Source organism: Fringilla coelebs (assembly GCF_963513975.1).
Source record: "Fringilla coelebs genome assembly, chromosome: 13".
In the NCBI taxonomy this organism is placed as follows: Eukaryota; Metazoa; Chordata; class Aves; order Passeriformes; family Fringillidae; genus Fringilla; species Fringilla coelebs.
In genome coordinates this window covers 3,241,876-3,267,129 of record NC_140039.1, presented here as the reverse complement: position 1 = coordinate 3,267,129, position 25,254 = coordinate 3,241,876, and the positions used below count along the sequence as shown (strand labels likewise).

General features: G+C 54.8%; 1 protein-coding gene across 1 annotated transcript; it reads right to left on the bottom strand.

Moving 5' to 3' along the window:
• Window positions 1–9,483: 9,483 nt before the first annotated feature.
• Window positions 9,484–17,273, bottom strand: LOC311158687 (EF-hand and coiled-coil domain-containing protein 1-like; the record flags this gene model as incomplete). Its single annotated transcript, XM_084214258.1, has 5 exons — window positions 9,484–9,744; window positions 10,245–10,345; window positions 14,729–14,820; window positions 14,985–15,391; window positions 16,638–17,273. The coding sequence occupies 5 exons, from the start codon at window positions 17,271–17,273 to the stop codon at window positions 9,484–9,486; spliced, it is 1,497 nt and encodes a 498-aa protein (XP_084070384.1).
• Between the last annotated feature and the right edge of the window lie 7,981 nt (window positions 17,274–25,254).

Below are 25,254 nucleotides of genomic sequence, written 5' to 3'. Positions count from 1 at the left end.
TTGTTTTCCTGGAGAATTTGCAGTCCACAGAGCTTCAGTCCCTTTGATCAAATCAGCCTTCAGGGCAGCTCGGGCCTGGTCAGTCATTTAGACTCCAGCACTGACTGGGGTCCAGGCAAGAAAAGAACATTAGCTGCAGGCCACCCACACACCCATTTTCATATTAATGAGCACAAAGCCTTTATTTTTGCAAACTGAGGGATGCTGGGCGGATCTTTGCACCATCAGGCCGAGGTACAAGGCTCTGGATCCTCCGAAGGAACAGAGCCAGCCGCCGTGAGTGGGAGAAGGCGCGGCCGCAGTTGCAGCCCCGGGTGCCTCCTGTGGGCCCGGGCACGGCCGTGGCTGTAAATGTGCAGGGCTGCAGCACAGGGCCAGGGCGGAGCTCAGCAGCCTCAGCAGAGCCCACGGCCGCGGCCCTTCCCTGCCAGGGCCCGAGCCTGGCCCGGCCCGGCCCGGCCTGAGCAGCCCGGCCTGGCCGCAGGGGATGGGCTCGGCCCGCCCGCTGTGCCCACAGGCCGGGCCCAGGGCTCTGCAAGAGGCTTTCTCCCAGCCCTGCAAAGCCTCGGCCAAGGGACCCCTTGCTGTGCTGGGAAGAGTAAAAACCCCCTCAAATGTAACCCTGCTGCACACCTGATGAGGGATCCCTGCATGCCTTAGGAGAGGCCATTAATATTCCTTTGTGCTTCCTGAGGGATCCCTGCACCCCTAAGCAGGGACTCCAAAATATCCCTGTGTGCCTCATGAGGGATCCCTGCAGCCTTCAGCACTGACCCCAAAATATCCCTGTGTGCCTCATGAGGTGCAGGCCCAGATGATCCCAGGGAAGGAAATGTGCCCTCAGCCCAGGGACGCTCAGCATGGGCTCCCCCAGCCCTCGGGGCCGCGCCGCTGGTCACAGCAGCCCCTGCCTGGCTCCTGCCTGCCCACCCCATGGGCATCCACGGCTGCTCCTGGGCATGGAGCTCAGCCACGGCTGGTGCTGGCTGGGCTTTGCTGCTGATAGCACCCGGAGACAGGTATGACAACTCCATTTCTTTATTGAAACAAAAATGTGGGCCAAGCGCTGCCCTGGCAGACAGGGCCTGCCCAGCTTCACTCCGGGCTGGAGTACAGGACCAGGGGACTCACGGGCAGAGGGTCTCGTTTTAGAGGGGTGGGCTTTGGGAAGCACTCGTGCCGGTGCTGAAGCCATGGCAGGGCAGATAGGGGCAGATGTGGGTAGCTGGGAGCACGAGTCCAGATCTCGTTGCCCGAGATTACAGGCTCTTTTTCTGCAGAGCGCCTGTGGAGAGAGGAGGTGGCTGAGGCCCCAGCTGCCAGTGGCACACAGGGACCCTCCTGCACAGCAGGGCCCAGAGCTGGCAAGGCTCCCCAGCACGGCTGGAGCTGCTGGCACAGCTTGGCCCAGCTGCACAGCTGCCCCTCACGGCCCCGGCGAGCAGGGGAAGGCTCTGGGCAGGGTCCCTGGCCAGGAGCGGGCCCCAGAGCGCCTCTGCCTTTCCAGGACAATCTCCTCCCTGCTCTTTCTCCTCCCCACCGTGCTTTGCCTCTGCCCTGTGCCCCTGGGGCTGCTCTCGGCCACGCAGCCTCAGTGGGAGCCAGCCCTGGCTGCAGCCCCAGCCGGCCCCCCAGGACAAGGCCCAGCACTTCAGAGGCCAATGAAAGCACTGGGCAGCAGCAGAACCCTCAGCAGAGTCATTTGGACAACCATGGACTGGCCACAGTTCCACTGCAGCCTCACTGGGAATGTTCCCTGACCATGAGCAGCCTTTAAAGGCAGCTGTTTGAAGTAGAGAATCATTAAATACTCACCATTTTCCCTTCCAGCAACATAAGATTCCAGCACAGAAAATCAAGGGGCAAAGTGCCCCAACAGCCAGAATGGCCAGCAACTTAAGCAGACAAGGTGTTCCCCAGCAGAAGACTTTCCTCCAGATGTTGTCATTACGTGTTGAGGTGCCGGCTGCATCTGTGGGAGCAAAGGGGAGCGTGAGCCCGTGCTGTGCTGCCCTGCTGAGCTGGCAGCACGGTGGATCCGGCCAGGACGTTCTGGCTCCCAGTTTTCCCCCGAGCTGGGGCCTGCAGGCACCTTGCTGCCCCTTGCACCAGGACTGCTCAGTACCCGAGCCCCTGAGCCTGCATGCCATAATTCCTCTCTGCTGTGCCCTTCTGCTCCAGGCAATACTTGTTAAAGACAGGGAGAACGACAAGGAAAATGCTCTGGGTTTTGGAGCTGCTCCAGGGCCCTCCCTCCTGCAAACAGCTGCCTCGCTGCATCTACCCAGAGACCGGCAAATCGCAGGGGATCTCGGGCCCGTGGTGCAGTTTGGGCTTCCTGTGAGCTGATGGCAAACGCCTTCCAGCAGAGGCTGGGGAGAAGCTGCAGCCAGGCCAGGCTGGGGAACAGCCCTGCAGGGCGTGGAAGCAGCAGCGGGGCAGCGAGGCTGCCATGGATCCCTTCCCGCTGTGCCGGGCACGGCGTGTGCAGATGTGCAGCCAAAGCCCCCGGCTGCTGAGCCCCAGGGAAGGCTGAGGGAATGCACCCACCACGCTGGCTGTCCACATCACTCCGTATTTTTTCTAGATGTTTGGATTCCTCCAGGGACTTATGAGCTCCTCTGAGTTTGTTCTTCCTTCTCAGGGGACCTTAAGAGAAATATTTCCATTTCCTAGCAATGGGTCCCACAGAAGCAGGGCTCAGCCTGCGGGGTCAGCAGGGACACACTACTCACGTCTGCGACGGGAGCTGGGCTTGCGTGCAACATCCACCAAAGGACCTGGGAAAGTCCTCCGTGCAGACAGCCCTGTAACTCAACAGCCACAGAGGCTTCTGTCATCTCTGCTCATCTGCACGAACACCACTGAGCCACAGGAGCGGTGAGGGGATGGCGCAGGGCGAGGGCACACACGTGCGTGGTTCTGTCCTGGCACCTGCAGCGATGCCCCCCTGGCCGAGCTGTGGGCTCTGAGCTGGCAACTCTCCCAGGGGAAATGCCTTGACCTACCCTGCCCATATCCCAGAGGCTCAGTAATGGGTATGGGATGGGAACCCAGAACATCGTTGTCAACAGGATCATCTTCCTGATTAGGATTATCTTCATCATCAGGTTCAGCTGCAAAGAAAGGCAGGACAGAACAGCTCCCGTGACACTGCTGAAGATTCTCCTTCAGGCCCGAGTGGCAGTGAGGGCACCTGGGTGATTGGTGCCCTCCAAGCACTCCCTGGGCTCTGCCTTCCCTCACAGCAGAGCCAGGGGGACCAAGTGCCTGCAGTGGCCCCACACTGGGATGGAAGGAGCCCCTTGCAGGGCACACGGGACAGAAAGGACTCCCTGGATCTGCCAGCAGCTCTAAACCCAGCCCCAGGCAGGGCCAGGGCTTGGCAGTGGCAGCAGGAGCAGCTCAGGCTCCCTGGGGCCGGCACAGGAGCTGTGAAAGGCTCAGCCCCGGGGCACAGCCCTGGGCCCGGCCCCTTCCCTCTCCGCTCTTCTCTGTGGCTGCACAGGGCACACAGAAGGACACAGTGGCATTGCACACGGGAGGAAATGGACAGCTAAATGCTCCTTCCTCCAACTGACAGCCATCCTGTGGGATCAGTGTTGGGTACAAAGTAGAAATTTGCAGGCCAGGATTCCTAGAATCCATCAAACTTCACAGGATCTTAAGGGAAATGACACAGGAACACTACTCTGAACCATGATTACTCTTGGACAATGATTACTCAGTTAGGAAAGGGTTGCTGTTAGCCTACCTTCACCAAGCTCCAAGGTCTTTAAGCTGTGCTTTACCAGCATTTCCAAACGATCAAAGTCACGATCCCAGTCTAGAAAGGAGCACAGATGGAAACCCTCCCATGGTGTCATGGTGTGTTGGGATCCCTTTCTCTAGGGAACCCAGCACTGCACAGGGGTCAGGTAATGCTGTGTTCCAGGAGCGCCAAGCAGCAGAGAGGGCAGCTCAAGCCTCAGCCGGGCTCAGGCCCAGAGGCACAGCAATTACCTCTTGGCACTGTGCCTGGCATCGCCTCCCTTCCTGCAGCAGAGGCTGCCAATGAGCCCCTGCTTCCTCCGGGAAACTGAGCCTTCAGCACAGCCTCTCCTTCCATCTCTGCAGGAAGGAAAAGGGAGAGTTGGATCAGGTAGGGCTGTTCCCCAGTGGGAAGGTGGCACCTTCAGGAGGCAATGTTTGGAAAGCACATTAATAAGGTTCTGTAAGTCATCGAAGTCTTGGAGCGGGGCCAGGGCTATCGCTTCACCAGACCACAAACTCTGCTGCTGCCTGATCTATCCTGAGACCAGGAAATCAAAGGGATTCTCAGGGGGTGCAGTTTGGGCTCCCTGTGAGCTGATGGCAAACGCCTTCCAGCAGAGACTGGGGAGAAGCTGCAGCCAGGCCAGGCTGGCGAGCAGTCCTGCAGGGCATGGAAGCAGCAGCGGGACAGCGAGGCTGCCATGGATCCCTTCCCGCTGTGCCGGGCACGGCGTGTGCAGATGTGCAGCCAAAGCCCCCGGCTGCTGAGCCCCAGGACAAGGCTGAGGGAATGCACCCACCATGGCATCTCTCTCAATCACTCAGCATCTTCTCCATGTGTTTGGATGTCTCTAGGGACTTACTGTCCCCTCTAGGTTTGTTCCTCCCTCTCAGAGGACCTTTAGAGAAGTATTTCCATTTCCCCCAGAATGGATCCCACAGAAGCAGGGCTCAGCCTGTGGGGTCAGCAGGGACACACTACTCACCCCTGTGACGGGAGCTGGGCTTGTGTGCAGCAATCAGGAATGGAGCCTGAAAAGTCCTCCCTGCAGACACCCCTGTAACCCAACAGCCACAGAAGCTTCTGTCACCTGCATCCTGCCAGGTTGTCAATGATTATTCTCTGAGGGGAACATTGACAACATACCTGCAGGAGGCTTAAGAGGCTGCAAATCTTCATGGAGCCAAGCTGCTGGGGAAATCTTCCTAGCATGCTCATCTAGAGGAGAGCAAAGACCAGACCCATTTCCATGATGTGCTGGGATCCCCCTCTGCCTTTGGGAATTGGGCACTGCAAGTGGGTCGGTTCGAGCCGTGGCAGCCAATATGGGAATGGCCAAGGCCAAAGCTGCACAGGGGTCTGGGGAGCTCTGGGCTGGCTCCTGGTCACTCTCCACCCTCTTTGCAGGCCCTGTGACCCATCCCTGGAAAGAAAAAAGGCCCAGCCCCAGGCCCATGGAGGCCCTCTCCCTCCCGCAGAGGAAACCCTCCCTAAAGGCCTGGGGAAAACCATCCCCAGCGCTTCCCGGGGAGCAGGGAGCGCTGTCCCGGGACAGGGGAGCCAGGCTGCCGGCTCACCTGCTGCCCGCGCTGGCAGCGGAGCAGCCTGGGCAGCCCTGGCAGGCAGGGCCACGGCCAGGAGGAGCAGCAGGAAGAGGCGCAGAGCAAGGGCCATGGTGCCTTGCCCTCTGCCAGTCGCGCAGCTCTTGCTGCCACCGCTGTCCTGACACCGCTGTGCCAACGTCAGCACCGCTGCTGCCACCGCCGCTGCTGCCGCAACAGTTGTGGTCAAGGACAACTGGTGGCTCCTTGTGCTGCTGTGCAACCACGGGGCTCTGGCACCTCTGTGAGCTCAGAGCCTGCTGTGACCTCATGGCCAGGGTGGAGTTGTGTGGGGACTTCTTTGGCAGGGAGCTCATCCTGCCCAGCTGCTCTGTCCAAGGGTTGTGACACAGTCCCAGCCCAGCTGATCTCACAGGCTGGGCCATGAAGGGATGGAGAGCAGCCGTGCCAAGAAGGACTTGGCGGTGCTGCTAGATGAGAGGCTGGACAGGAGCCAGCCATGTGCATCCAAAGGAGAGTGCCCAGCAGCTTGACGGAGGTGATTCCACCCTTCTGCTCTGGTGAGACTCCACCTGAGTACTGTGGAAGAGTGTTCCACCACTGGGCCTCTTCTAGCTGGATAACGAGACGGGTCCAGGGTTCCTTCAGGTGAGCAGTCTCGGGCCAGGCAGCTCAGCCTTCAGCATGCCGAGTGTCCAAAGCCTAAGTGCCCTATAGCCTGAAACCTCAGCAAGCACCATGATTATCAGCTCTTAGTGATTTTCAGCTCTTTTATAATTTCAGCTCTTTGCTTGCTCAAGTGGTGGCCTCAGTGGTTTCCACAAAGCAGACGGAGTGAGAGGAAAAGGCAGCCTCGGAGATTCCATGATGGTTTATTTGCAGGGGGTTCGTGAAGGGTTTCGACGGCGGCTCTTCTATCCAGAATAGGCCAGGGTTGCTACTTATAAAGGGTTAGGAGGGATTGAAAACTGACCAATTGTAAGGGTTAGGGAAAACTAAACTATAGGGTCACAGAGAGATAAGCTAGGCCAGAGGACCTAAGTGAAGACTCCAGGCTTAGCTATTCTGACTCAGCATTTCGTTATCTCCAGAGGCTTACATCCTCTACGGTGCCTTAGCCATCTAAGTGTCCGCTACAGAAGAGGTTTTACAGGGACTTCTTTGAGCCATTGAGATGTTTGACAAGAGGATCCATGTTTTGCCCCTGAATTTCCTACCAAGGTCGTTGACATAGAAACCAAGAAAGAAAGAAGGATAAATAAGAGAAACGTGCCACTGCCTATTCCAAGGAGCACTTTGCTTGTCTCTCGTGATCAATGAGCAAAGTGTAAAGTTATGAGCTTTGTAAGAATGTAGAACAAGCATGCATGCTAGAATAAAAACAGGGTTTGAAGCCTTCTGGAAACGCAGTGTGTTTCTTTGTATTGTCTCCATCTCTACCATGACAGAGTACTGCATCCAGCTCTGGGCTCCCCACGCAGGAAGGACATGGCCCTCTTGGATCTAGTCCAGAGGAGGGAGAAAAGCTCGGAGGGCTGGAGCCCTTCTGCTTTGGAGACAGGCTGGGAGAGCTGGCGGTGTTCAGCCTGGAAGAGAGAAGACTCCAGAGACACCTGATTGCTGCCTTTCAGGACCTTAAGCGGGCTTGTAAAAGAGATGGGACAGAATTTTTAGTAGAGCCTTTTCTGCCAGACCAAGGGGAATGGTTTTAATCTAAAAGAGGGTCGATTCAGACCACACAAAAGAAATCCATTTTTTGCACTGGAGGTTCGGAAACCCTGGCACAGGTTGCCCAGCGAGGTGGACATCCATCCCTGCAGACATTCAAGCTCATGCTCTGAGCAAGCTGACCTAGATAAAGGTGTCCCTGCTCACTGCAGGGACTGCATTGGACTAGATGGCCTTTAAATGTCCCTTCCAAGCCAAGCCAGTCTGTGCTCCTGTGCACCATCAAAGCAGTGCTGGATTAGTGCTGGGGTGATTATGTGGCTCCTGTATTTTGGTACTTGTGTCATTTAGCAATTGGCCACGACAGGGTTCCTGGGCTGGGCAGTGAAATCTGCAAATAACACACAGTGTGCTCAAGGAGAAACAGGAGAGGAGCACAGCTTCCAGTTCAGATAAATGCCAGCATTTTGCTGCCCGTTCCTTGTTAAGAAATAAAGGAATGTCCTGAAGGTCCCTTCATGTGGGTGCATTATTGGCTGTATCTGTGCTTGTGTTCTGTAGAACACAAGGTAAGTTGTGACAGCTTCTTGCCCCATTTGTCACTGGATAAAACCCAAATACTGCATGGCTCCTTGTCTACTTTCTTCCAAGTCAAGGCAAATTTTGTTCATGATTGAGTGGGACATATTCATCTGTTCACAAGGAAATTCTTCTTGCCATTCACACGGTGGCAAGGTTGCTCTGTGGATTTGCTCTTATCAGACTGTAATGAAGGCCTACATCTCACGAGAATGAAAGCTGATGCATTGGGAGGCAAAGTCTGGAGCAATTTGTCCTGGTGTCTGGCACTGTAGAGAGTTGTTCTGGAATTAAATGACATTTGAAGACAGGTGTAGTCTACCATATTCTAGCGTAGTAGAAGTGAAAAAACAGCCTGTGAAACAGGGTTTTACCCTTTCTTCTTCCTCCTTCTCCCAGGAATTTTAATTTCTGAGGTGTAAGCTCTTCATCTTCCTCACAAGCATTGTTTTAATTCAGACAGGTGTGGTGTGAAGCTTGAAGAAATGCTGGTTTATAGCACAAAAACTAATAGTAATCCATTCCCAGGTAAAGCCATGCATTTCCCAAATAACTCTACCTATCCTCAGGGATGTTTCAAAAAGGATCATGGTAGAAGCTGGGAGTGGGGAGAAAGATTGTCATCAAAATTAAAAATACAGCTTTCTGAGATTGTTATATTCCTATACAGAGAGATTAAAAATTGTTCATATATGGAAGATTCACTAAGAACTGGATGACAGATTGACAAAATAATAGCTTGGGGAACAAAAAAACCATAAATAAAAATAAGTTTACATGTAGATAATAACTAAATCATCATGCTAAGAAAAAAACCTGACCTGCCAAAACTAAAACCAGTAAGGCTGCTTCATCTGTCTCAATACAAAAAAAAGACTGAAAAGAATCCGAGATCCTCAAGACCAACACTATATACAGGAACCTCCAGGTATTGGGAAAAAACGAAGGAAACTGTAGTGTGCAATTCACAGAGGTAACCTGGAATTTATTGGTGGATTTGTTGGAAACTTTCTGAGAGCAGGGGGCCAGGGCCAGGGCTGGCAGTGGCTGCTCAGGGATGGCTTTGGCCCCTGTCCCTCTCAGCAGCGCCTGCCCAAGCAGCTGCGCTGCCCCCGGGCTCTCCTCCCGGCCTGCTGGGCTTTGTTGGGTGGCACAGCCGGTGCCCAGGGGCGCCAAGGTGCCTGCAGGGCCCAGCTCTGGGGGAAACGGAGAGCGTCCTGCCCGGATCCACCGTGCTGCCAGCTCAGCAGGGCAGCCCAGCACGGGCTCACGCTCCCCATTGCTCCCACAGGTGCAGCCGGCCCCACAGCACGAGTTCCTGATTCCCAGAAGGGAATTGGCTTCTGTCAGGGAACACACTGCTGGCTAGAGTTAATGACTAGTGGGGCTTTTCTATGGCATGCAGGTGACGGGGGACCCGTGTAAGGCTGGCAGATGACCGGGCTCCGTCCTGAGGCACACGAGCTGGAGAGGGGGTGTTGTGCCTGTCGGGTGTTGCAGTAAGAGACGCGGGGCTTTGGGTCCTTTGTAAGTGGTGCTTGTGGATGGGGTTCCTCATGAGGTTCTTAGAGGATTTGGGATCTTTTCTATGGTACACAGGTGACTGGAGACATCTGTAAGGCTGGCAGGGGCTTGACTTCCTTGGGATGAATGTGGCGGTTTAGTGCTTGCCATCATGGCCTGGAGAGGAGCCAAGTTCTTGCTAAGGTGGGCAGGAGGCTGGGCTCTTTTGTGAGGCACACAGGGATATTTTGGGGTCTGTGCATTGGTGTGCATGGATTCCTTCTGAAGCACACAGGGATATTTTGGGATCTGTGCTGTGGGGTGCAGGGATCCCTCATGAGGCACACGGGGATATTCTGGGAACTCTGCTGGGGTTGCAGGGATCCCTCATGAGGCACAAAGGAGTATTGATGGTCTCTAGGGAGGTTTGCAGGAGTCCCTCATGCGCTGTGCTGCGGGGATTTTCAGTCTTTTCAGCGCAGCAAAGGGCCACTGTCGGTCGAGGTTGGGCAGAGTCGGCAGGGAGCTTCCCGCAAAGCCCTGGGCCCGGGCTGCGGGCCCGGCGGGCGGGCAGGGCCCATCCTTGGGGGCCGGGCGGGGCCTCAGGAGCCGCCGCGCCCCTGTCGGGCCAGCTGCGGCCCCGGCGGGGAAGGGCCGCGGGCCCGGGCTGCCATGGGGCTGCCGAGCAGCGCGGCAGGTGCAACAAGGGCCTCGCTACGCCCTGGCCCTGTGCTGCAGCCCAACGCATTTACAGCCGCGGCCGTGCCCTGCGGCACAGGAGGCACCCGGGGCTACAGGGCAGAGGCAGAGCACGGTGGGGAGGAGAAAGAGCAGGGACAAGAATTGCCCTGAAAAGGCAGAGGCGCTCTGGGGCCCGCTCCTGGCCAGGGACCCTGCCCAGAGCCGTCCCCTGCTCGCCGGGGCCGTGAGGGGCAGCTGTGCAGCTGGGCCAAGCTGTGCCAGCAGCTCCAGCCGTGCTGGGGAGCCTTGCCAGCCCTGGGCCCTGCTGTGCAGGAGGGTCCCTGTGTGCCACTGGCAGCTGGGGCCTCAGCCACCTCCTCTCTCCACAGGTGCTCTTGTGAATCTCCAGAAGAGCCAAGCAACTTGTGAAAGGAGATCTGGGCTCCTAATCCCTACTATTCACGGCTTATCCTATGTGGGATCATCTGGGCCTGCACCTCCTCCAGTGGCATGCCCAGGAAAAGAGGGAAGCCTTCAGTAGGTGCTTGCCTTGAGAACAGTGCAGTGAGGCTGGACTCTGACGGAAGTGCTTCAGAGCCTGAGGCATCAGCTCAGAGCTCGACAGACACTGGGCCTGGGGCAGCCCCAGATCTCTTAGGAGCAGAGTGGGGATTTGCCCCACAGGCCTCATCTTTTCACCCAGGGACGCATGGTGGACGCACACAGAAGATGGTTCAGCACTGTTGCTGCTCCCTGAGTGTTATGTTTGGTCCCAGAGCCCCGTGGTCACACAGCAGCACAAGGAGCCACCAGTCAGTCCTTGAGCACAACTGTTGCAGCAGCAGCGGCGGTGGCAGCAGCGGTGCTGGCGTTGGCACAGCGGTGTCAGGACAGCGGTGGCAGCAAGAGCTGCGCGACTGGCAGAGGGCAAGGCACCATGGCCCTTGCTCTGCGCCTCTTCCTGCTGCTCCTCCTGGCCGTGGCCCTGCCTGCCAGGGCTGCCCAGGCTGCTCCGCTGCCAGCGCGGGGAGCAGATGAGCCGGCAGCCTGGCTCCCCTGTCCCGGGACAGCGCTCCCTGCTCCCCGGGAAGCGCTGGGCATGGTTTTCCCCAGGCCTTTAGGGAGGGTTTCCTCTGCGGGAGGGAGAGGGCCCCCACGGGCCTGGGGCTGGGCCTTTTTCCTTTCCATGGATGATTCAGCAGAGAGGGTGGAGAGATACCAGGAGCCAACCCAGAGTTCCCATCTGGCCCCTGTGCAGCTTTGGCCTTGTCCATTCACATCTGGCTCCCACAGCCTTATCCAACCCCTTTTCAGTGTCAGTTTCCCTGAGGCAGAGGGCGTGGAAGCAGCAGTGGGCCTGCGAGGCTGCTGTGGATCCCTTCCCGGTGTGTTGGGCACGGGAGCTGGACAATGTGATGCTCTAGAACCACAGGGCTCCGTGACCCCAGAGCCTTTTCTGACCTCAGAGCCTGCTCTGATCTCTCAATCCTGCTGTGACCTCATGGCCTTGGTGGGGACTGACCTCAGCACTGGAATTTTCCTTCCTGGGGAGGGAGCTTGTTCTGCCTGGCAGTTGTGTCCAAGGGCTGGGCCTGTCCCCCCAAGTCGAGCTCACTGCTCTGTATTCTGGGCACTGGCACAGGAGATCACATCCAAGGATTCCTGAGCTCCTCAGGCACTGTCAGCTCCAGCCCAAGATGCTGAGGAGTGAGTGATCTCTGGCTGGAGACAAGTGCCACATTCCCTCCTGTCAGCAGCTTCCCAGCTGGAAGTTTGGCACCTTGGGGTGGCCATGGCTAACACAGCCCTTTGGTTTCACAGCCCAGGTGAAGCCTTTACTTCAGCATTTGCTCTTCATGTGCAATTTAAGGCTCTGCTTCCTCTTGTGGTCCTCAAAGGGCACAGTCAGTCAATAAAACAGCAGGGAAAACCACCCAGCCTCTTCAATGCTTTGATATGCCAAAGGAAACCTTGAGGAGCACAGGGTGGGTCTGTGCTGCCTGACCAAGCCAGAGGCCTTCCATGAAGGAGTGGCTGCCTCAGTGCACAAGGGAAGAGCTAGAGATGCCACCAGCCTGGACTTCTGTAATGCCCTGGACACATCAGCCTTGCCCAGCATCCTTGTCCCTCCCTTGGTGAGCTGTGGATCTGATGGAGGCACAGTTTGGAGAATGAGGAATTGCCTGGCAGGTCACAGACAGGGGGTTGTGGTCAATGGCTCAGAGGCCTGATGGATGTCAGTGACCAGTGGTGTCCCTCAGGGTGACCGCGAAACCCCCCTGGACACTGGGAACTCAGTGTCCTGATGGTGCTGCTGGACAGGAGAGCTGGAGGTGCCTCCCTGTGCTGGGTTGTACAATAGGTGTGTATTCTATTTGCCATCTGTTAAGAGGTGGGGCAGGTATCTTCTCTTCATGAGACAGTTTTCTTTATCTCTTCCACAAACCCATCCTCCATCCAGGAGATATTTTCTGTTAATGGGCCAGCGAGTGTCCCTGCATGGCTGATAAAATTCCATCATCCCATCGGAAGAAGCTCCACCCAGGGGAGGAGCCAAGCATTCCTATCCAGACAGAATCTGAGGTTTTGGGACACCACAGCAGCCGTTTTCCTACTGCATTCCCAGAGGAAGACCAGGCCCTTCTAAACCACCACTGGAACTTCAGAGGAAAACTCAAGGCCATGGTTGGGATTTTAGATCAGTGATTGCAAGTAGGTCTCAGATGAAGGTCTAGAAGAGGGATTTGAATAATAAAAGAGCTTTTAAAATCTGAACCTAAAAGAAGAAAGCATTTCCTCGATAAATATGAAACTATAAACAGGAACAGTGTGTAAAGCTCATAGCTTGGACTCATTCTTGAATATGATCCTCTCTGGAAGAAATTGGACTTTAGCTGGAGGAAGCCTGTGGCTCACCAAGCCAGTCAGGGTGAATTCTCAGGAGAGATATCTGCAATTGTCAATGCTTTCTGCAGATCACCCAAATCCCCCCCGTTCCTCTCCAGCCCTACCTTGCAGCATTAGCTCTTGCCAACTCCAGACCCTGCTCACAAACTCTGTGTGGCAGCTGGCAGGGGAGAAAACTGTTCACTAGAAAGGTGACTGAAACACAGGCAGGCTTTAACAGTACAGCAACTGAAACAAAACCTGACTTAACCAACAGGGCAATGACACTCTTGCCAAGTGACAGAACCCTGTGGATTCCCAGCTGTCCCTCCCTCTCCATGCCTCAGCCAACCCATCTCTTCCCCTCACCAAGCACTCCCAGCAGCTCACCCGAGCCACACCCATGGATGAGGGCTCCTGCACATCAGAAGGTGATTCTCTCGGAGCAGGAGGCCTCTGGGCTGCCTGAGCACCGGTGGGAGCAAGCAGAGGGAGTGGGACAAGCTGGGACAGCCAAGGCTGTGTGGGGCAGAGCTGCTGCTGAACACTTTCCCCACCCTAACACACAGCCCTGCACTGCTTATTCACCATTTTGTGCCAGTTTGGGCACCTCTTGTGCCACTCTGGGAACATGTGGAGCGATGGCATTCCATGTGTTACGGAATATGAGCACAGGCATGCAAGTCCCAATTATCATTATGCATCTCTGAGTTACACTGTTTGCACCAAGAGCTGTTTCACTGGACGGGGAGCTGCAGGTGCTTTGTGGCCAACAGAGAATCTCAAGGGGTGGAAGCTGGCCTGGGCCTCTGCTAAAGTGCCACAGGGCTAAAAAAGGGGTGTAGTTCCCAAATGGTCAGTCCAGCACCATTCCTGAGCTTGACACTCACTTTAAATTAGCATGCAATTTAAAAGTAGGTATTACAAATGAAGGTTGTCTTACAAGAAACATGTCATTTACATTTCTAAATTTGCACTCTTTGTTTTGATGTAACCCATGAAGTTCCTGCACTGCAAGGCCAGTGGATGTTGTTCATTGCCTTTAACCTGTTTCAAGGTGATCTTTTTTTATCCTTCATCATACTTTGGAAAAGCAATTCCACAGGACAAGAACCCATCTTAGATCTTTGATGCTCATGCCAAGGAGAAGGTGACAGCCCTGACAAGCTGTGTGATCCCTTTTAGCACCAGGACTTGTGTCACTCCTCCAGAGACCCCTGACAGTCACCTTGAATGTTACGTGCCCTCGCAGTGGTTTTTAAATCCTATGAACGTTTAAAGAAATGCTTCTATTTTCTTTGATCTTCTGCAACCATGCATGTATTAACATACAAATGCTGGCAGAAAGACACTGGACAAAATGGTTATTTTTAGAATTTCCTCACTTCATAAAACAGTACAATAGCAAGGATGCCACAAATAACTCACTATGAATTCTTCTTATAAGCAAACAGAGGAAGTGTGAGTTTAGGAAGAGGCAAGGACTTCAGAAGATGCAATTTATTAAAATACTAGATTTAGTAGTGTAAGTAAAAATATGTCTAGAAATACTGGTTTTGCTTTGGGTCAGTGGAAATATAAACTAGATTTTATTGCATAGGTCAGTCTGAAACTTGGGCAGAGATGACTAACACTTAATAACCACCGGTGAGTGCAAGTTTGGTCTGAGATTAAAAGCAACAAAAGCAGTGAACTATTAAATTTGTGACCACCTTTCTAACTTCTGGAAGGATTTGTTAATGCCACTACAAAAGTGGGGTTTAGTTGGCTAGTGTTTTTTGTTGAGATTCCCACTCTACTCTTTTGTGGGTTTAGGAACGTTTCAGCTTCTCTCCTCTATTGCCTGTTCTCTCAGTGAAGAAGCAATGAAGTCACAGCAAGTTTCAAACCACAGGCCAGAAGTTGTCCTTGTGTGCTTTTCCCCAGTTCTGAGGACAAGCTGAAGAGCTTGAATATGAAATGGAGAGTCAGCCATCTGATTACAGCTGGCTTGGGATGGGACCTACGGACCAGGAAAGGCAGCGAAAGAAGTGTGTTGACAATGGTTTCTGAAGGAGTGTCAGCAGTTTGTGTTGGGGCTTTCCTGAAGCATTACCATGCTGAGTCCTGTTGTTGTGTGTCTGAGGAGTGACTTCAGCTCTCTGTAGATCAGCATCCTGACTTTGGCCTGGAAGACTCCTAGATCTCCTAAAGACCCAACCAAGAAAATGGATGAGCAGCTTTTAATTTCCCTCTGGCCAGATTTTACAAGGTGTTTTGGAGATATCTAATAAGCCCCAGCCAGAGATTCTCAAACTCACTTGTGTCCCAACACTGATTTTATAGGCACTTTTTGTCAGACTCCAACCTACCTGTCGTGCTGCAGTTGTGATTCCAGCTGCTGGATGTGTATTTGCAGATGTGGCACCTCCTTAGCTCTCACTTCCAGCTCCTTCACTTTGCCAAGACTGTTCAGGACAGCGTGTCTGGCCTCTTCCACTTTCCTCCTCATCTCTGCCTGCTCCCTCTTCAGGTGACGGTTGCAATCTTCCAGGCTGACCAGAGCTTCCTGAGAGCTCTTCAGCTCCTTCTCCAGCTCCTGACTGAACCTGATGGCTTCTTCAATCTGCCCATCCCTGGAGCTCCGCATGAGCTCCATTTCCTCCAGGACACTCTGGAGGCACTTGGTCTGGGAGTGCTTCTGTGTTAATGGTGTCTTTCTCCCTATGAAGCAGGATCCTCCTTCTGCATGGCTGGCATGGCTCTTCCGCAGTCCCACCTGCAATGACCAGGAGCACAAAGCAGGGAGAAATTGATGGGTTTTAATGAAGACTGGAAAGGGCTGGATTGTGCTTTGTTGGTTTGGTTTTTTTTTGTTTCAGTCACATAGAGTTGATCAGCAACTAACTTTGCCAAATACAAAGACAAGGAAACAATCTCTGAAAAGTAGTTTTTAATACCTAGCTATGCAATTAATTTTCAAACTACACATTACCATGTTATTGCACAAGTTTCGGAGTAGTTTTCATGTCATTACTATGGTCTGTACTCAGGAGTCAGGCAGTCTGCTGAAAAAGATATTTCCAATGAAGTTGTGTTCAGAAGAAGAGAGCAGAGAGCAGCTGGGGGTGTTCTGGAGCTCTCCTCTTTGTCGTTTCCATTCTTCCTGGGACCTCTGACTGGTGACTTTGTGTTTGCTGCTGATTTCCTTTCCCTTTTCCAGAGGAAAATGGTAAAAGTGTCTCTGACCTGCCTTGCTGGACATTGTGAAGACAGCAGTCATCTACTGCAAGTGGAAGTGTCCCAGATGGAGCAGAGTTCTGTGAGTGCTGTGTTAGTATCAAATCCCACCTGGTGAGACCTGCCACAACAATGGGTCCATGCTGCCCTTCCCTGCTCTGCCTGTTCCATGCTATTTCATGCCAGAGGAATTTAACTGCTGTTAAGTGTGTGTACAGCAGAACCAGCCCTGGAATTAATGGGGCTGTGCACAGGAGCCCCAGACTATTCATCAGCCTGCCTGCAGAGCTGGCTCCAACTCTGAACTCTTGTGACCACACTCTAAGGAAAACATCCTTCTAATGTTCCTTACAGGAACTTCTCACTGAGACACTGCTTGTGCTTGTGCAGGCAGGACTCCAAAAGTTCTTTCTCACTTCAAGAAAAACCCTGCACTGGTGTACATCCAGCACATGGTATCAGCACATCCTGACTGCACGTGCAGTAGAAGCAGCAGCAGCATTGTACACCTGGGTTTGTTAAGCTGAACTGCCCTACACTTTTAACAGAGTGCTCACCACAACTATATTGATGGTACACCGGTGCCATACATTCCTGCTTAAAGCCTCCCTGTAACTAAACTTTGCTAAAAAGTTAATGCCGAGGATGAACGAGCAACTTCGGTCTCAGTCTGGCAGTGGAGGGGTTATAAACACTGATTCTGCGAGAGCAGCATCTCTCCTGAAGCACTCGGGGCCAGCCGAGCCGCCCCCGGGAGGCCGGTGCAGAAGCCGGCCCGGACTCACCTGCAGCGCCAGGCACCGCGCATCGCTGCTCTGCAGGGCGGCGCGCATGTCCTCCACCAGCTCCCGCAGGCTGCCGTTCTCCTCCTCCAGCTTGGCCATGCGGTCCTCGGCCTGCTCCAGCGCCACGGTCTCCTCGTAGCACTCCCGGGAGCAGGGCCCCGGCGGCCGCCGCTCGGCGCTGCCCGCGGCTCCGCGGCCGGCGGGCTCGGTGCGGCGGCGGCGGCGGGGGCTGCGCAGGCGGATCTGGGTCTCGATGTGCTCGCTCTCCCGGCCCAGCGGCAGCCGCGGCCCCGCGCGGGTGCTGAAGTGGCCGCAGAGCCGCGCGTGGAACTGGCGGAAGGTGAGCTCGGCCGAGAGCCCGTCCCACAGCCCCGCGCACTCCTCGGGCTCCGCCGCCTCCTCCAGCCCCAGCACCTGGCACAGCGTGCGGAAGTCCTCGCCGGGGATGCGGCCCGAACCGGCGCAGTCCAAGTGGTGGAAGATCTCCTGCAGGTACTGGTCCAGGCCGGTGGCCAGCACGACGATCTCGTTCTCCACGCCGCGGTCCAGCCCGTAGTGGTAGGCGAGGGCGCTGACCAGCCACTGCGTGCGCCGGGCCGGCCGCCCGTAGGGGTCCCAGCCCTCAGGCGGCTCCATCGCGCCCGCCCGGCCCGCGGCGCTGCCCGAGCATCCTGAGCTCCCGCCCGGCCGAGCGCTCGGCCCCGGCCCGCGGCGGGGCGGGACGGGCGGGGCGGGGCCGCCGCCGCTCCAGCGCCGCTCGCCGAGCGCCCGGCTCGCCCCGCAGCGGAGCCGCGTCCGCCTTTGTCCGGCACGAAAGGGGATTCCGGCAAAGCGGCCGGCTGCCACCCTGCTCCGTTTGGCTGCCAAGCCTGCGCCCCAAGTGTCTTTCTCAATTTCTTAACTCATTTCTCCCTTCTGGTTTCTCTTTAACACAAGCAACACAAGAGCATCGCACAATCCACTTTGACAAGTAAGGCTTGTGAACGAGTGAGTGCTTCCACTAAATTAAAATCCCAATGTGCATGAAAGCCGACCTTCTGTTCGCTCAGACCTGCTCACCTCTGTAGATGAGGTGACTTTATGGTGTTGCTGGGTGGGTTTGAAGAGGTCTGGGACAGAGGTGAGCAAGCGTTAAACTCGTTCAAACGAGCTGCCCGAAGCAGTGACTTTAGTCTCTCTTTGGCTGCGGAGTAGGACCGCAGGCAGCAGCACCAGCAGGGCTCCTCCACCAGCAGGGACATGCCAGGAGCCAGGAGGGGACCGTGGCACCAGCCGTGCCCAAGGGCTGAACAGGGTGGCAATGTCAGGTGCTGCTAACAGGCTGCATTAAGAGCCCAGGCAAGGCGTGGTGAACAGCAACCAGTTTGGGAGCCATGCAAGGAGTCCTGCCAAGAGCAAATCGTTCTAATGTTCTCTCTAGGACAAAAAAGAGGCAAACCAATCTGGATGATAGGTGAGGAAAGAGAATTCAACCTCATTTAAAGCGCTGCTCAATTCAGGGTTGGCTTTCTTCTGAGTGAACTGATGCTAAGAAATATTTGCTCACATATGGTGGGGTTTCTCTGCAAACAGGCTTTGATGAGAAATTTCTGACCACATTTGCTTTTGCTCTTTAAGATAAGAACCTGAGTAGCTTTGTTGAGGAATGGAGAATTGTTTGTAGCTCAGGAGGAGCCTGACACACTTTCAGAGGAGTCTGTGAGGAAAAGTCCCCTCAGCCACTGCCAGGGCTGTCTGCCTCCTCTGCAGGCTCAGTATTCTGGGAATTCAAAGAGCCTCAGCTGCCACTATGTCTTCCTCTGAATATTTCTTGTTGTGCAGTACACAGGGAGAATATTTTGTGCTAGATTCTCCTCTGGGCTTTGAGGTAAATCTCAGTAATTCTGGTGATTTTTATGTCCAGATGAACTTTTTATAGATAGCAATGAAAAGGGAAGAAGAAGTACCATAGAAAATTAATTGCTCAAAATGTGAGCGGCCTAACCACACTAAAAATGAAATTTAAACCAAAGAATTTTTTTTATTTTTTTTTTCTTCAGGTAACGTAAAACATGCAGAGCTAGAAAAGTCTTTAAGGGATGCGACCAGCTCCAAGCTGTATGAAAATCAAAGTGGTAAAGGATGAGAAAGGGCATGGGAAAATCTTCAGCCCTTCTTGTTGAAGGTCGAAGAGTATGAAAACTGAGTCTGGCTGTTGCCCATAGGTGACACGTGCTGTTTGTAGAGGAGAGCAGGTGCCCCCAGCTGTTGGTGGCCCAAGCCCTGCGTGGCTGGCCAGTTGCAGTCCTAGCTGAACCAGGGTGGTGAGCTCGGGAGGGGAGGAGGTGGGGGGATCTCAGGAGGCTTCCGCTTCAGGGCCGGGCTGGGGGGCCGTGGGGGAGGCACGGAGGGCTGGTGCTCTGCTTTCTTGGGCAGCTGCTGCTGCCGAGGCCACGTGTGAGAGCTGTCAAAACCGAGGGTCTCTGGGCTCTCTGGGGGAGAGGGAGAGGCATGCCTTCTTGGCCGGGATGCTGGAGCAGCGGCAGCGCGACTGTGGAGAGAGGAGGTGGCTGAGGCCCCAGCTGCCAGTGACACACAGGGACCCTCCTGCACAGCAGGGCCCAGGGCTGGCAAGGCTCCCCAGCACGGCTGGAGCTGCTGGCACAGCTTGGCCCAGCTGCACAGCTGCCCCTCACGGCTCCGGCGAGCAGGGGACGGCTCTGGGCAGGGTCCCTGGCCAGGAGCGGGCCCCAGAGCGCCTCTGCCTTTCCAGGGCAATCTCCTCCCTGCTCTTTCTCCTCCCCACCGTGCTTTGCCTCTGCCCTGTGCCCCTGGGGCTGCTCTTGGCCATGTAGCCTCAGTGGGAGCCAGCCCTGGCTGCAGCCCCAGCCGGCCCCCCAGGACAAGGCCCAGCAATTCAGAGGCCAATGAAAGCACTGGGCAGCAGCAGAACCCTCAGCAGAGTCATTTGGACAGTCATGGACTGGCCACAACTCCACTGCAGCCTCCCTGGGAATGTTAACTGAGTATGAGCAGCCTTTAAAGAAGCTGGAGGGTAGAGATCAACAACAACTTACCGTTTCTTTTCCTTCCACCACCGGAAGCCAACATAACACAGCACCATGGAAAGTGGCACAGTGAACAGTGTGACTACTGTGCCTATCATACAGGACCTGCGCACATCCTGGGGGCAGAAAAGTCTTGGGGTATTCCGTGGATTCTGGGCGTTGGTGTCTGACTTGTCAAGCACTTCTGTGGGAGCAATGGGGAGTGTGAGCCCGTGCTGGGCTGCCCTGCTGAGCTGGCAGCACGGTGGATCCGGGCAGGACGCTCTCCGTTTCCCCCAGAGCTGGGCCCTGCAGGCACCTTGCCGCCCCTGGGCACCGGCTGTGCCACCCAACAAAGCCCAGCAGGCCGGGAGGAGAGCCCGGGGGCAGCGCAGGTGCTTGGGCAGGCGCTGCTGAGAGGGACAGGGGCCAAAGCCATCCCTGAGCAGCCACTGCCAGCCCTGGCCCTCCCTGCCCCGGGACAGCTCCCCCAGCCCCAGGGCACAGAGCCAGGCCCTGTCAGGACCCAGTGCAGCCCCTGCCCAGTCGGGAGCCAGCGCTGGCTCTGGCCCTGGGCTCGCGGCAGGGCTCCCGCTCGGGGCTGCTCCTGTGCCTTGGGCCTCTGGGCTCTCAGCGCCAGCTCTTCAGTAGCTGCAGCGGGAGGGACGTTGGTGCACGAGCCCCGTTTCCCCGGGGCTGTGAACGAGCTCCAGAGGCCTCCAAGCCTCCAGAGGCGCCTCCAGCTTTGGCTGCTGCTGGGCTGTGCAAGGGCAGGCCCTGGGGGAAGAGCTGCTGCCACCCAGCCCCACCGAGGGCTGAGCCTGGCACAGCAATTACCTCCGGTGCCTTTGCCCGTGTCTGGTGCCTCCAGCTTTCCTGCAGCAGGGGCTGGCACAGAGCCATTGCTTCCTATAGGATATGGTGCCTTCTGCACGGACTTTTGCGACATCACTTCAGAAAGGGAAAAGTACAGCTGGATCAGATTCATTCAGCATTTCAGGAGGTGGCAAATTCAGGAGACAATACTTGTCAAAGTCATAGATAAGGATCAGGAAAATGGCCAGGTTATTGGAGCTGGGCCAGGGCCCTCCCTCACTGAAACAGTCCCTACATCTGACCTGCGTGGAAACTGGGAAATTGCAGGGGATCTCAGGGCATGTATGGCCCATGGTGCATTTGGGCTCCCTGTCAGCTGATGGCAAATGCCTTTCTGCAGAGGCTGGGGAGAAGCTGCAGCCAGGCCAGGCTGGGGAACAGCCCTGCATGGCGTGGAAGCAGCTGCGGGGCAGCGAGGCTGCCATGGATCCCTTCCCACTGTGCCGGGCATGGCATGTCCAGATGTGCAGCCAAAGCCCCCGGCTGCTGAGCCCCAGGACAAGGCTGAGGGAATGCACCCACCACGGCGCCTCTCCAGGTCACTCAGCATCTGGTCCAGGTGTTTGGCTGCCTCCAAGGATTTCTCATCTCCTGTGTCTTGATATTTCCATCTAGGAGGACCTTAATGGAAAGTAGATCCATTTCTCCTTCAGGCCCGAGTGGCAGTGAGGGCACCTGGGTGATTGGTGCCCTCCAAGCACTCCCTGGGCTCTGCCTTGCACTCACAGCAGGGCCAGGGGGACCACGTGCCTGCAGTGGCTCCACACTGGGATGGAAGAGCCCTTTGTGGGGCAGTTGGGGCGGAAAGGACTCCCTGGATCTGCCAGCAGCTCCAAACCAAGCCCCAGGCAGGGCCAGGGCTTGGCAGTGGCAGCAGGAGCAGCTCAGGCTCCCTGGGGCCGGCACAGGAGCTGTGAAAGGCTCAGCCCCGGGGCACAGCCCTGGGCCCGGCCCCTTCCCTCTCTGCTCTTCTCTGTGGCTGCACAGGGCACACGGAAGGACACACTGGCATTGCACATGGGAGGAAATGGACAGCTAAATGCTCCTTCCTCCCATTGAGAGCCATCCTGTGGGATCACTCAGGGCTCCAGAAGGGAGCAGGGCAAGATGTCCAGTCTCCTTCCACCCTGAGCTTGTATTAAGGGAAAGGGCACATGAGTGAGCTCTTGCCACATGGACAGTGATCATTTTGTCAGGGAAGGCACACAGAGAACTTGCCTCCACCATGCTCTAGATTCTTCAAACTGTCATTCACCAGATTTTCTATATAAGCCATGTCATGATCCCAATCTAGAAGAGAGCAAAGATCAAAACATTTCCATGGTGTGCTGGGATCCCCCTCTGCATTTGGGAATTGGGCACTGCAAGGGGCTCAGGTCGGGCTGTGGCAGCCAGATGGGAATGGACAAGGCCAAAGCTGCACAGGGGCCTGGGGAGCTCTGGGCTGGCTCCTGGTAACTCTCCACCCTCTTTGGAGGCCCTGTGACACATCCCTGGAACGGAAAAAGGCCCAGCCCCAGGCCCGTGGAGGCCCTCTCCCTCCCGCAGAGGAAACCCTCCCTAAAGGCCTGGGGAAAACCATGCCCAGCGCTTCCCGGGGAGCAGGGAGCGCTGTCCCGGGACAGGGGAGCCAGGCTGCCGGCTCACCTGTTGCCCGCGCTGGCAGCGGAGCAGCCTGGGCAGCCCTGGCAGGCAGGGCCACGGCCAGGAGGAGCAGCAGGAAGAGGCGCAGAGCAAGGGCCATGGTGCCTTGCCCTCTGCCAGTCGCGCAGCTCTTGCTGCCACCGCTGTCCTGACACCGCTGTGCCAATGTCAGCACCGCTGCTGCCACCGCCGCTGCTGCCGCAACAGTTGTGCTCAAGGACAACTGGTGGCTCCTTGTGCTGCTGTGCAACCACGGGGCTCTGGCACCTCTGTGAGCTCAGAGCCTGCTGTGACCTCATGGCCAGGGTGGAGTTGTGTGGGGACTTCTTTGGCAGGGAGCTCATCCTGCCCAGCTGCTCTGTCCAAGGGTTGTGACACAGTCCCAGCCCAGCTGATCTCACAGGCTGGGCCATGAAGGGATGGAGAGCAGCCCTGCCAAGAAGGACTTGGCGGTGCTGCTAGATGAGAGGCTGGACAGGAGCCAGCCATGTGCATCCAAAGGAGAGTGCCCAGCAGCTTGACGGAGGTGATTCAAACCCTCTGCTCTGGTGAGACTCCACCTGAGTACTGTGGAAGAGTGTTCCACCACTGGGCCTCTTCTAGCTGGATAACGAGACGGGTCCAGGGTTCCTTCAGGTGAGCAGTCTCGGGCCAGGCAGCTCAGCCTTCAGCATGCCGAGTGTCCAAAGCCTAAGTGCCCTATAGCCTGAAACCTCAGCAAGCACCATGATTATCAGCTCTTAGTGATTTTCAGCTCTTTTATAATTTCAGCTCTTTGCTTGCTCAAGTGGTGGCCTCAGTGGTTTCCACAAAGCAGACGGAGTGAGAGGAAAAGGCAGCCTCGGAGATTCCATGATGGTTTATTTGCAGGGGGTTCGTGAAGGGTTCCGACGGCGGCTCTTCTATCCAGAATAGGCCAGGGTTGCTACTTATAAAGGGTTAGGAGGGATTGAAAACTGACCAATTGTAAGGGTTAGGGAAAACTAAACTATAGGGTCACAGAGAGATAAGCTAGGCCAGAGGACCTAAGTGAAGACTCCAGGCTTAGCTATTCTGACTCAGCATTTCGTTATCTCCAGAGGCTTACATCCTCTACGGTGCCTTAGCCATCTAAGTGTCCGCTACAGAAGAGGTTTTACAGGGACTTCTTTGAGCCATTGAGATGTTTGACAAGAGGATCCATGTTTTGCCCCTGAATTTCCTACCAAGGTCGTTGACATAGAAACCAAGAAAGAAAGAAGGATAAATAAGAGAAACGTGCCACTGCCTATTCCAAGGAGCACTTTGCTTGTCTCTCGTGATCAATGAGCAAAGTGTAAAGTTATGAGCTTTGTAAGAATGTAGAACAAGCATGCATGCTAGAATAAAAACAGGGTTTGAAGCCTTCTGGAAACGCAGTGTGTTTCTTTGTATTGTCTCCATCTCTACCATGACAGAGTACTGCATCCAGCTCTGGGCTCCCCACGCAGGAAGGACATGGCCCTCTTGGATCTAGTCCAGAGGAGGGACAAATGCTTGGAGGGCTGGAGCCCTTCTGCTTTGGAGACAGGCTGGGAGAGCTGGCGGTGTTCAGCCTGGAAGAGAGAAGACTCCAGGGACACCTGACTGCTGCCTTTCAGGACCTTAAGCGGGCTTGTAAAAGAGATGGGACAGAATTTTTAGTAGAGCCTTTTCTGCCAGACCAAGGGGAATGGTTTTAATCTAAAAGAGGGTCGATTCAGACCACACAAAAGAAATCCATTTTTTGCACTGGAGGTTCGGAAACCCTGGCACAGGTTTCCCAGCGAGGTGGACATCCATCCCTGCAGACATTCAAGCTCATGCTCTGAGCAAGCTGACCTAGATAAAGGTGTCCCTGCTTACTGCAGGGACTGCATTGGACTAGATGGCCTTTAAATGTCCCTTCCAAGCCAAGCCAGTCTGTGCTCCTGTGCACCATCAAAGCAGTGCTGGATTAGTGCTGGGGTGATTATGTGGCTCCTGTATTTTGGTACTTGTGTCATTTAGCAATTGGCCACGACAGGGTTCCTGGGCTGGGCAGTGAAATCTGCAAATAACACACAGTGTGCTCAAGGAGAAACAGGAGAGGAGCACGGCTTCCAGTTCAGATAAATGCCAGCATTTTGCTGCCCGTTCCTTGTTAAGAAATAAAGGAATGTCCTGAAGGTCCCTTCATGTGGGTGCATTATTGGCTGTATCTGTGCTTGTGTTCTGTAGAACACAAGGTAAGTTGTGACAGCTTCTTGCCCCATTTGTCACTGGATAAAACCCAAATACTGCATGGCTCCTTGTCTACTTTCTTCCAAGTCAAGGCAAATTTTGTTCATGATTGAGTGGGACATATTCATCTGTTCACAAGGAAATTCTTCTTGCCATTCACACGGTGGCAAGGTTGCTCTGTGGATTTGCTCTTATCAGACTGTAATGAAGGCCTACATCTCACGAGAATGAAAGCTGATGCATTGGGAGGCCAAGTCTGGAGTAATTTGTCCTGGTGTCTGGCACTGTAGAGAGTTGTTCTGGAATTAAATGACATTTGAAGACAGGTGTAGTCTACCATATTCTAGCGTAGTAGAAGTGAAAAAACAGCCTGTGAAACAGGGTTTTACCCTTTCTTCTTCCTCCTTCTCCCAGGAATTTTAATTTCTGAGGTGTAAGCTCTTCATCTTCCTCACAAGCATTGTTTTAATTCAGACAGGTGTGGTGTGAAGCTTGAAGAAATGCTGGTTTATAGCACAAAAACTAATAGTAATCCATTCCCAGGTAAAGCCATGCATTTCCCAAATAACTCTACCTATCCTCAGGGATGTTTCAAAAAGGATCATGGTAGAAGCTGGGAGTGGGGAGAAAGATTGTCATCAAAATTAAAAATACAGCTTTCTGAGATTGTTATATTCCTATACAGAGAGATTAAAAATTGTTCATATATGGAACATTCACTAAGAACTGGATGACAGATTGACAAAATAATAGCTTGGGGAACAAAAAAACCATAAATAAAAATAAGTTTACATGTAGATAATAACTAAATCATCATGCTAAGAAAAAAACCTGACCTGCCAAAACTAAAA